The 12,761-nt window shown below is 41.2% G+C and overlaps 1 protein-coding gene across 1 annotated transcript in view; it reads right to left on the bottom strand.

The window, feature by feature from the left end:
- LOC140134655 (uncharacterized) overlaps positions 1-12,761 on the bottom strand; it is a 127,580-nt gene that overhangs the window by 50,673 nt on the left and 64,146 nt on the right. Inside the window, exons 25-29 of the mRNA XM_072155119.1 lie at positions 11,502-11,540; positions 9,747-9,785; positions 5,286-5,342; positions 4,409-4,465; positions 9-65 (exon numbers count right to left, since the gene is read on the bottom strand). Of these exons, the coding sequence (XP_072011220.1) occupies positions 9-65; positions 4,409-4,465; positions 5,286-5,342; positions 9,747-9,785; positions 11,502-11,540 (249 nt within the window). The remainder of the gene's footprint in view (positions 1-8; positions 66-4,408; positions 4,466-5,285; positions 5,343-9,746; positions 9,786-11,501; positions 11,541-12,761) is intronic.

Raw genomic sequence — 12,761 nt, forward strand, 5'->3', positions numbered from 1 at the left:
ATACTCACTGAATTCAAAATGTCCGTTTTTTCCTCCTTGTTGTCCTTCCAAACCAAATCCTGGACCTAAAAAAAAAGGTAACATTAGAGGAGCTGAAATCTATTTTCTATTTCTATCCCCAATTTTGGGGATTTTTTGAATAAAGATGAATGAAACTTCCTAGATACATTTGGTGTCTGACTGTGCCATCACATTTGTTTCAACTAAAATAATTTGTTTGGAGTTATAAGTGATCACTTGTTATGGAATGTTGTGCATGGTCCATTGAGGTGTCGTAGACAGTATCCAACCCCTTTTGGGCTTTTTTTATACCAAAACATTGCTAATAATACTATAGTACCTGCCATATGTATCGATGTATGGTATGGATATGGCATTTATACCCCAGTCCATCGCAATCATGACTTGTTTTCTCAAACAATGTTTTACTGTTGTATGAAGTTTGTTAGATTTACATTGTGTAGCATAGGGTTCTCACCAATTAATGAACAATTAAATTCTATTCAGTGGTATAAAAAGGACTTGCACTTCACATATAATTTTCCATCTAATATCGGCAATCTCATTCTGCTTAAAGGGGTTTAAAGGGGTTTTCTCACCAAAAAAGTTAGGAGCTATCCACAGGATAGAACCTAACTTGCTGATCGGTGGGGGTCGAGACTACTACAAATTCCAAGAACGAGGGGTCCGTAGGGGTCTCAGGTACTTGCACCGGACCCCTTGACGCCCCCCCGAGAGTAATGGAGCAGATTTCCGTGCATGACTGTTCTGCTCCATTCAACTCTATGGAGCTGACGAGAAATCCCCCCTTTAATAGGAGTTATAGAGTTCGCCAAAGTTCTGTGACCCACCACCCAACCTGACACTTCAAGCCAAAGACCACACTCCAGAAGTACTTAAAAAATACTATTTAAAATTCACAAAAATGGTAGAATCTTCTTTAATTCTATGGTATGGTGACTAAACATGGTGAAAAGTGCCTGTAGGTCCTCTGGTTGACCAGTGATAGCTGGTACTACTGTAACCCCTAATGTTGCAACACAGTAGTCATAGAAGCATGACACATGTAGTACATACAGTAAACATCTACACCAGTGATGACTTATTCATCAGGTGGGACCACTAACCTTTCTAATTACAAGATCAGGGGTCTTGTGTAACACTGTTTGAATAGAGCACTGATCAATTGGTTTTCCATTAATGTAGAATTGTAAGAAGAATTTTCATTTTCATTATCATTAATGCCGAAATTAAACATTTTTTACTTTGAAGTTCCATTTATCCAGAATTGAAACATTTTTGAATTTGATGTTTTATGAATGTAGAAATTAAAAATCTGAAGTTGATGTTGCGGGAATATGAAACTGAGAAATTGATAGTTGACATTCTGTGAATGTAGAAAAATTGCAAACTAATATTTAGGGAATGTGGAATTTATTCAGACACAGGCAAAACCAAGTCATGAGGGATCCATGCTCTGTTTATCTTAAATAAAACATTAGGATGTGGAAATTGTAGAGAGGTAAATCCTCTTAATGGTGATAACAACACTAGCGGTGCTCAACATACACTCTAACAGCACATCAACTGCAGGGCGGGACCGCACCTGCAAGGTGTAGAGGGCAAGCCCTGGCCAAGCTTTCAATTTTCCCACTTATCATTCAGTATCAAGAGACTTGTGGACAGGTAATCTTCCACCTTGTGAGTCACAGTCTTCTTCCTGGTTGGTGGAGGTTGACAAGAATTAAACGTGGCTTTCCACATTGTGGCCATGTTGCTGCTTGCGTCCATACTGCGTTGGCGAATTCCTCCTTCTCATGCTGCTAATTAATTTGGAATGGGAACTGCCATCAAAGTGCAATTAGACACCCTCATTTTAGTCTTGCACTCTAGTATTTGAATAAAATATGCTACATTATCCTTGTAGCGTGGATCCAGCAGTGTTTCCACCCATTATTCACCACTGTTCCATATCCAGATAGCTAGCACAGGCACTGGGACATTCAGTGGTTCATCTGGCTTCCCAGAGGAAAGGAAAAATTGTCTTCAGTGGGAGCTGTCTCCTCCTTCTTCTCCAACACCTCTGCATCTCCCCAGCCATGCTCCAGAGATGTCTATGAGCTGCTTTGGGTGTCACCCAATTCATCGGTATTTGCCTCCTCCTCATCCTCCTGCTCCAAAACTGGCTGGAAAGTGCAGTACCAGACCAGCAGTCTGGAAACCCACCCTGCGAGCCTTGTGGGCACTTGTCCTGCACCTCTTTCCCCTCTTCTTTCTTGTCTGCCACCATAACATTCTCTGTTTTTCTAGCTTTTTCTAGAAAGTGAAAAATGGGGATGTAGAGCTGATGATGGCATTATTGGCGCTGACCATATTAAAGGAGTACTGGAGCAATGATTAAATGGTCCTCATGGAGGCCCAGTTGTTGATGGTGGTGAAGTGCAGCTGATCACTACTTTGACCAACCTGGGCACTCAGAAGTTCCACTTAGCTGGTACTTATAAGGCAGTAGCTGAGAAGGCCAAAGTTCCTCTGCAGTGCAGCTAGGCTAACAGAAGCAAGGTGTGAACAGTAAAAAATAGGAATGCACTTTAAGCAGCAGCTCTGGCAGTTCTGTATATTTGACCAGAAACCTTTGCACCACCAAGTTGAGCACAATCGCAATACATGGGCCAAAGATGCTACAAGATTTTGTCCATTGTCGCACACCACATTGCCGGGCTTGAGGTTCAGAGGCAGCAACCACTCATCTGTCTGCTCCTGGGTTCCAGGTCCAGGCAGTGTGTGGGTTTTCACCTAGACAAGATGCGGTATACTCCTGTTTTCCTATGTCTCTGCTAAAAGTGGAGCTGTGGGTGCTGCGCTGACTAGATGAGGGAGCAGCAGTAGAGTAAGGAGAAAACTTGAGGCAGAGTGATGTCTGCCTCAGCTCGAACCAATGTGCCCATTCTCCTCTGACCTCTGGCATCAACAAGGCATTTCCGCCGACAGAACTGCCGCTCACTGGATGTTTTTTTCTTTTTCGGACCATTCTCTTTAAACCCTAGAGATGGCTGTGCGTGAAAATCCCAGTAGATCAGCAGTTTCTGAAATACTCAGACCAGCCTTTCTGGCACCAGCAACCATGCCACGTTCAAAGGCCTCAAATCACCTTTCTTCCCCATACTGATGCTCGGTTGAACTGCAGGAGATTGTCTTGACCATGTCTACATGCCCAAATGCACTGAGTTGCTGCCATGTGATTGGCTGATTAGAAATTAAGTGTTAACGAGCAGTTGGACAGGTGTACCTAATAAAGTGGCCGGTGAGTGTATATTGTTGTTGCTTTTTTTTTTTTCATAATGCATGTAATGTAGTGGACGGCAACTTTGGAGTTCGGGACATAGTGGCTGTTTCTTTTATGAAGCGCGCCTCTACTTTATATAAGCGTAGTAGCAGTTCTGGCTGATAGATAGTACTAAGTTTAAAGTGTTTGTTGACAGTGATATCCACTCTCCATAAAGGGGTTATCTGAGTTATCTTGCTATTTTAAAAAAATAAATGTGTACCTATCTCCTCCGGTGCTGCTAATGTCCGGTGCCGCGGTCCGTATGATCCAGGCCCCTGTTTGTATACAGGGTCGCACAGGGAGCTTCTCGTCGGCAGGAAGCTCTAATCTGACACCATCTCCTAGTGCTTACAACACTGAGAGATAGGGACGGATGGGAGTGACCGGCCACACCATTCTGTCAGAAGCTCCCTGTGCATGCCTTTTTGTTTACAGGGGCATGGATCAGGCAGACCGCAGTGCGGGACATCAGCAGCACCGGAGGAGGTGAGTTTATTACCTGGGCCTAAATTATTTCTTAAACTTAGATAACCCCTTTAACAGCGACTTACTCCAATTCGTGACAGGATAGGTGAGGTCCTGAAGTTGCTTAACTACGGCGCTCAACATGCCTAAAATAAGACACGAGTGGACGCCGTTTGCATATAGCTAGGGAAAGCGTGAAACAGCTGTTGCTCTTGTGGACTCCTCTCCTCTTGCACCATAAGTTTAAAGAACTTATAATAAAAATTGGTGGATGCTATTGTTTCATTCTTCCTCTGAGTATATAAAATAAACGTTAAAATAAAGTATACAAAAAGTAAACATACATTTGAAATTTAACCAGAATGGATAGAATAACCAAAGACCATAATCCGTAAGTATTTAAAAAATACTATTTAAAATTTACAAAAACCTGTAGAATCGTCTACAATTCTTCAGTATGGTGACTAAACATGGTGAGGGATGCCTGTAGGTCCTCTGGTTGACCAGAAGCAGCTATCCCTAATGTTGCAAGACAGGAGTGCACCTCTGCGACCATAGGTGGTGCTTTTTATAAATTGAAAGGAATACGTTATAGACTTTAGTTAATTTATTTACCTTCTCCCATCTGTTGCTGTACAGGCTTTCCTTCATTTCCTTTGGGCACTCCAAAAGCTATGGAACAAGTATAACAAATTAATCCTTCGTCCTCATTTTTAGTTTTTCTATTATACCAAACCGGGAGTAGACATACAATAGAGATAAATCTGAAAGATTTCATATTGTCAGAGTTTGCCTTTAATGGGGTTGGGTCACTTTTTAAAAAATCTCTTCCATTGCATATGTATGCATATACATATATCCTGTGACTCCTTTGGGAGTTGCAGTCTTTCCCTGTTCTCTCGATGCTGCCCTCTGCATATATACCCTCTTAGTAGATACCGGCACTGTAGTGCTGGTGGGGGGAATATTAAGACTGGTGTTCTAAATGTCTTAATATATCCCCCCCCCCCAATGGGTTTCACAAGCAGTCCAAAAATGACCTATTTTGGAGGGTTTACAACAGGTTTTACAAAAAATATACAGTATATCCACCCACTTCTCTCAGTATCACAACTTCCTGTGCCAGTAGTAGTAGTGGTGGTCATGTCGGCAGCAGCAATACAGTACTGCATGCAATGGACAAGGCAGCAGTCTCGGTAGCTGCAGAGATGGTAGAAGCAGCACAGTATGGCCATATATAGACAACAAAAGAGATAACTCTATGGTAAGGCAACAATAATTTGGTACAAAACATGATGAAAAGGTAGACAGAGCCATCATTGGGCTGGTGATAGTAAACACATAAGCTGGAGGTGAGGGAGAACCCATCTACGGCCTTGGCCCACTCAACATCACAAATGTAAGATTATCTACCTTGGAGATGACAATTTTGTCCACTGTTTTCTATAATATTGGAACCCCTTTAATTCTCTGCGCTGATGTAAATACTCACTGAATTCAAAATGTCCGTTTTTTCCTCCTTGTTGTCCTTCCAAACCAAATCCTGGACCTAAAAAAAAGGTAACATTAGAGAAGCTGAAATCTATTTTCTATTTCTATCCCCAATTTGGGGGATTTTTTGAATAAAGATGAAGGAAACTTCCTAGATACATTTGGTGTCTGACTGTGCCATCACATTTGTTTCAACTAAAATAATTTGTTTGGAATTATAAGTGATCACTTGTTATGGAATGTTGTGCATGGTCCATTGAGGTGTCCATTGAGTATCCAACCCCTTTTGGGCTTTTTTTATACCAAAACATTGCTAATAATTCTATAGTACCTGCCATATGTATCGATGTATGGTATGGATATGGCATTTATACCCCAGTCCTTCGCAATCATGACTTGTTTTCTCAAACAATGTTTTACTGTTGTATGAAGTTTGTTAGATTTACATTGTGTAGCATAGGGTTCTCACCAATTAATGAACAATTAAATTCTATTCAGTGGTATCAAAAGGACTTGCACTTCACATATAATTTTCCATCTAATATAGGCAATCTCATTCTGCTTAAAGGGGTTTAAAGGGGTTTTCTCACCAAAAAAGTTAGGTTCTATCCTGTGGATAGCTCCTAACTTGCTGATCGGTGGGGGTCGAGACTACTACAAATTCCAAGAACGAGGGGTCCGTAGGGGTCTCAGGTACTTGCACCGGACCCCTTGACGCCCCCCGAGAGTAATGGAGCAGATTTCCGTGCATGACTGTTCTGCTCCATTCAACTCTATGGAGCTGACGAGAAATCCCCCCTTTAATAGGAGTTATAGAGTTCGCCAAAGTTCTGTGACCCACCACCCAACCTGACACTTCAAGCCAAAGACCACACTCCAGAAGTACTTAAAAAATACTATTTAAAATTCACAAAAATGGTAGAATCTTCTTTAATTCTATGGTATGGTGACTAAACATGGTGAAAAGTGCCTGTAGGTCCTCTGGTTGACCAGTGATAGCTGGTACTACTGTAACCCCTAATGTTGCAACACAGTAGTCATAGAAGCATGACACATGTAGTACATACAGTAAACATCTACACCAGTGATGACTTATTCATCAGGTGGGACCACTAACCTTTCTAATTACAAGATCAGGGGTCTTGTGTAACACTGTTTGAATAGAGCACTGATCAATTGGTTTTCCATTAATGTAGAATTGTAAGAAGAATTTTCATTTTCATTATCATTAATGCCGAAATTAAACAATTTTTACTTTGAAGTTCCATTTATCCAGAATTGAAACATTTTTGAATTTGATGTTTTATGAATGTAGAAATTAAAAATCTGAAGTTGATGTTGCGGGAATATGAAACTGAGAAATTGATAGTTGACATTCTGTGAATGTAGAAAAATTGCAAACTAATATTTAGGGAATGTGGAATTTATTCAGACACAGGCAAAACCAAGTCACGAGGGATCCATGCTCGGTTTATCTTAAATAAAACATTAGGATGTGGAAATTGTAGAGAGGTAAATCCTCTTAATGGTGATAACAACAATAGCGGTGCTCAACATACACTCTAACAGCACATCAACTGCAGGGCGGACCGCACCTGCAAGGTGTAGAGGGCAAGCCCTGGCCAAGCTTTCAATTTTCCCACTTATCATTCAGTATCAAGAGACTTGTGGACAGGTAATCTTCCACCTTGTGAGTCACAGTCTTCTTCCTTGTTGGTGGAGGTTGACAAGAATTAAACGTGGCTTTCCACATTGTGGCCATGTTGCTGCTTGCGTCCATACTGCGTTGGCGAATTCCTCCTTCTCATGCTGCTAATTAATTTGGAATGGGAACTGCCATCAAAGTGCAATTAGACACCCTCATTTTAGTCTTGCACTCTAGTATTTGAATAAAATATGCTACATTATCCTTGTAGCGTGGATCCAGCAGTGTTTCCACCCATTATTCACCACTGTTCCATATCCAGACAGCTAGCACAGGCACTGGGACATTCAGTGGTTCATCTGGCTTCCCAGAGGAAAGGAAAAATTGTCTTCAGTGGGAGCTGTCTCCTCCTTCTTCTCCAACACCTCTGCATCTTCCCAGCCATGAGATGTCCATGAGCTGCTCTGGGTGTCACCCAATTCATCTGTATTTGCCTCCTCCTCATCCTCCTGCTCCAAAACTGGCTGGAAAGTGCAGTACCAGACCAGCAGTCTGGAAACCCACCCTGCGAGCCTTGTGGGCACTTGTCCTGCACCTCTTTCCCCTCTTCTTTCTTGTCTGCCACCATAACATTCTCTGTTTTTCCAGCTTTTTCTAAAAAATGAAAAATGGGGATGTAGAGCTGATGATGGCATTATTGGCGCTGACCATATTAAAGGAGTACTGGAGCAATGATTAAATGGTCCTCATGGAGGCCCAGTTGTTGATGGTGGTGAAGTGCAGCTGATCACTACTTTGACCAACCTGGGCACTCAGAAGTTCCACTTAGCTGGTACTTATAAGGCAGTAGCTGAGAAGGCCAAAGTTCCTCTGCAGTGCAGCTAGGCTAACAGAAGCAAGGTGTGAACAGTAAAAAATAGGAATGCACTTTAAGCAGCAGCTCTGGCAGTTCTGTATATTTGACCAGAAACCTTTGCACCACCAAGTTGAGCACAATCGCAATACATGGCCCAAAGATGCTACAAGATTTTGTCCATTGTCGCACACCACATTGCCGGGCTTGACGTTCAGAGGCAGCAACCACTCATCTATCTGCTCCTGGGTTCCAGGTCCAGGCAGTGTGTGGGTTTTCACCTAGACAAGATGCGGTCTACTCCTGTTTTCCTATGTCTCTGCTAAAAGTGGAGCTGTGGGTGCTGCGCTGACTAGATGAGGGAGCAGCAGTAGAGTAAGGAGAAAACTTGAGGCAGAGTGATGTCTGTCAATCCTGTGTGGGAGCATAATGTCAGCCAGAGGGCCTCCTGCCTTTTGTCCAGACTCCACTACATTGACCCAGTGGGCAGTCAAGGAGATGCAGTTTCCCGGCCATGAGGTACACCTCTGGACTGATAGAATTGCGTAATGAATATTTGATCCACAACCTGTTGGTGCAGGGACTGCCTGCAAGAAGAGCGGTTGTGGCTTAGAACTTTATATTCTGGGACACCTGCCACAATGAAATCTTTAAAGCTGTCCATCTCCACCTGCCAGAATGGGACCATTTTAAAGGCCAGCAAGTCGGAAAGCTCCTTGTGTGTACGATGGGCCAAACTTTCACTTTTTCTCTATGATTTAGGGGATGGAAAGCTGAACAGATGGTTTGGGCAGGCTTGTTGAAAGTGGTGCTGCTGGTATTGCTGGGGGGGTGGAAGTATGAAATCCTCTCTTAGAGGGTAGACAGGTGGCCTTGTGACTAGGGAGGCAGTGGAACAGGATGGGGGAAGTGAAGCAGCAGGGAAGCCTTAGATGTTGCCTGATTTTGGTGTACTCTGCAGGTGACTAGTAATAGATGAGAAGCTCAGATTGTTAAGTTTTTAGCCACTCTTTATGGACTGAAAGCACAGCATGCAAATTACACATGTCAAGTAATTTACAAAGTCTCAACTTTGTTTGACCTATTGGGCGCTACACGTACACGCACCACACACTTTTCCAAACCACATATTAAAACGCAATATTCTCTGAAAACAGAGCTATTGTGAACAAGGACAGGACTGTACAGACCTAGGTATAAAAATCACAATATTCTCTCACAACAAGACTTTTGTTAACCATGGATTAAAGAATAGCAACAGGACTTTTTTGAAGTATGTATTAGTGCGCGCTATTCTCACTAACCACCCATTTCTGAACTAGGTATAAAAGCACATTATTTTCAGACAACAGGACTTTTCTGAACTAGTGCCAGTACAAGTCCCTGTCTAGTTGACTTACCCTTTGACGAGTAGCAACCTCTCCCTAGCTGTCATGTATGTTAATGGATGTGTGTTCACGGCCGCCAACTTGTAAATAATTATCGCGATCTAGATGGAGCCTGAGATGAAGGACTGGGACAAGAGGTAGATGAGGGGATACGATCACCTGTGGGGCTACAATTGTCTCCCAACTGACTAAGGGATATATATGTATAACCTGCACCAGCAACTCAAACTTGATCCAACTAGAATCTGTCTTAAATTCAGTTTGTATTTCCTGGTATAAATTATAGAAGCAGAAGGCCACCTCACTTCTCAATGGAGCCCTGGCCACAGATTTACTGCAAGTTTTTCTACTAAACTAACCCTTTGCATGGACATGTTACACAGGAATCTTACATAAGATAATAAAAAATCTCTTTTAAAGATGTACAAACTCAGCAATGCTATATCTGTAAGTCATGTTATATCTGGTACAGGTAACAATCTTTTGAACTGACCTTTCATTCACTATATATATGGTTATTGTGGATACTTTAGAATTTGGTATTTTAGGTCATTGTTTACTAGAAAAGTGAATTACCTTTTGTTTCGGGAACAGGAGATATTTGAACATTTGGACCTACAAAAATAAATATATTCTAATTAAAACAGTGTAAGTGAGCTGTAATACCATGAGCAGCCACTGTGCTATATGTGGTAGTGTAATGTAATGTGAAGACAATATCCCTCGTGTGTGCATTTTTTTATATAATTTTATGATTTAGTGCTACAATAGATAAATTTAGTTTTTGATATTGCAGATCTTGGTAAAGTCAAAGTGTGAATCACCTTTTATTTCAGGAACAGGAGTTAAAACAACCCCTGAACCTGAAACGGAACAGTAAAAGTATAAGTTAAAAAATTATTAAAACAAAGCTTAAAATTGTGACATAACAATGCAACATACACACCTGCCTTCTACCCATGTTGGGTCAAGTGAATTTTACAACTCTATTTATGGAGCGAGGGCAGGTGGATGTGCCACAGGTTCCCAGCTAGGAGACTCATCGTACAGCATTGACTGACTGCTCTATGGCTAGAATGGCTTTGATACTTTGAAGGGTTGAGGGGGAGGGCTCTGCTTTTCAACTGAGGATGTATTTCATGTTCATAGAAGAAATTGACCAACACCTCAACTTTGTTTGACCTATTGGTCGCTACAAGAACACGCAGCACACACTTTTCTGAACCATGTATTAATACACAATCTTCACTGACAATAGGGCTTTTTTTTACTAGGTAGAAAAGCGTAATATTCTCTGACAACAAAACTTTTCTAAAACATGCATAAAAGAGCAATATTCTCTAAAAACAGATTTTTTCAGTTCTAGATATAAATAGCACAATATTCTCTCACAACAAGACTTTTCTGAGCCATGTATTAGTGTGCGGTATTCTCACTAACCAGCCTATTCTGAACTAGGTATAAAAGCACAATATTCTCTAACAGCAATACTTTTTCTGAACTAGGTACAAAAGGACTTTATTTTCAGAAAATAGGACTTTTCTGAACTAGTTTCTAAAGCACAATATTCTGTTACTAGGGTAACTTTACAATAAGATATAAAAGATGAGGATGATTTATGATTTTTCTGTTGCTGCATACTAGATAGAGAAAGGTTCTTCTAGATGGTGCTGGATGCTGCAGTACATGCTGATATGCAGGTCTGGTATTTACAAGTATTGCTGGAGAATCCTGTGCAATCAGTAAGAATATCCTTGTGCAGATGTAGCTCTTCACAGTGCCCTCATAAGGGCAATTATTCAACCTGTCCCTATTAATAGCAACTGCTTCCATACATCTCAGTGCCCTGTGCCAGTGCAATTCCTTGTCTAGGTGACCTATCCTATGGTGATTAGCAAGCTCTCCCTAGCTGTCATGTGTGTTAATCGTGTCTGGATGTGTGTTCAGGGCCGCCAACTTGTGAATATTTATCGCGATCTAGGTGGGGCCTGAGATGAAGGACCAGGACAAGAGGTAGATGAGGGCATACGATCAGCTATGGGGCTAACCTCACCTCCCAACTGACTAAGGGATATGTATGTATTGCCTGCACCAGCAGGCAAAAAGAAGTATTTTGTAATTAAAACATTTTAAGTGAGCTGTAATACCATGAACAGCCACTGTGATATATGTGGTAGTATAATGCAATGTGAAGACCATATCCCTTGTGTGTTCCTTTTTGTATATAATTTCATGATTTAGTGCTACATTTCATGTGTTTATTTTTTATGTGTTACAGATAATTTTAGTTTTTGATATTACAGATCTTGGTAAAGTCAAAGTGGGAATTACCTTTTATTTCAGGAACAGGAGTTAAAATAACCCCTGGACCTGAAACGGAACAGTAAAAGTATAAGTTAAAAAATTATTAAAACAAAGCTCAAAATTGTGACATAACAATACAACATACACACCTGCCTTCTACCAATGTTGGGTCAATTGAACCTTCAACTCTATTTCTGGGGCGGGTGCAGGTGGATGTACCACAGGTTCATACAGCATTAACTGTCTGCTCTATGGCTAAAATGGCTTTGATACTTTGAAGGGGTCGGGTAGAGGGCTTGGCCTCAACTTTGTTTGACCTATTGGTCAGTACACATACATGCAGAACACACTTTTCTGAACCACATGTTAAAACACAATATTCACTGACAACAGGACTTTTCTGAAGTAGGTAGAAAAGCGCAATACAGGCAGTCCCCGGGTTACGTACAAGATAGGGTCCGGAGGTTTGTTTTTAAGTTGAATTTGTATGTAAGTCGAAACTGTATATTTTTTCATTGTAGATCCAGACAAAAAAATGTTTGGCCCCAGTGACAATTGGAGTTTAAACATTTTTTGCTGTAATGGAACCAAGGATTATCAATAAAGCTTCATTGCAGACACCTTACAGCTGATCATTGCAATCTGGGACTATAGTAAAGCATTAAGAAAGCTTCACCAGAGGTCAGAGGGGTCCGTCTGTAACTATGGGTTGTATGTAAGTCGGGTGTCCTTAAGTAGGGGACCACCTGTATTCTCTGACAACAATATTTTTTTTGAACTAGGTACAAAGCACATTAATTTTGGACAACAGGACTTTTCTGAACAAGGTAAAGAAGCCAAATGTTCTCTTAAATTAGGTATTTTCAGACCTAGGTATACAAAGCACAATATTCTCTCACAAGACTTTTCTAAACCATGTTTAAGTGTGTGCTATTCTTACTAACCACCCTATTCTGAACTAGGTATAAAAGCACAATTCTTCTCTTACTGGAGAAACTTTACAATAAGGTATGAATAATGAGGATGATTTATGATTTTCCTGTTGCTGAATACTAGATAGAGAAAGGTTCTTCAGGATGGTGCTGGATGCTGCAGTACATGCTAATATGCAGATCTGCTCTTTACAAGTATTGCTGTAGAATCCTGTGTAATCAGTAAGAATATCGCTGCACTGATGCAGTTCTTCACAGTGCCCTTATAAGGGCAATTATTCCACCTTTCCCTATTAATAGCAGCCCCTTCTATACATCTCAGTGCCCTGTGCCTGTGCAAGTCCCTGTCTAGGTG

Source organism: Engystomops pustulosus, chromosome 6 (assembly GCF_040894005.1).
Source record: "Engystomops pustulosus chromosome 6, aEngPut4.maternal, whole genome shotgun sequence".
Lineage (NCBI taxonomy): Eukaryota > Metazoa > Chordata > Amphibia > Anura > Leptodactylidae > Engystomops > Engystomops pustulosus.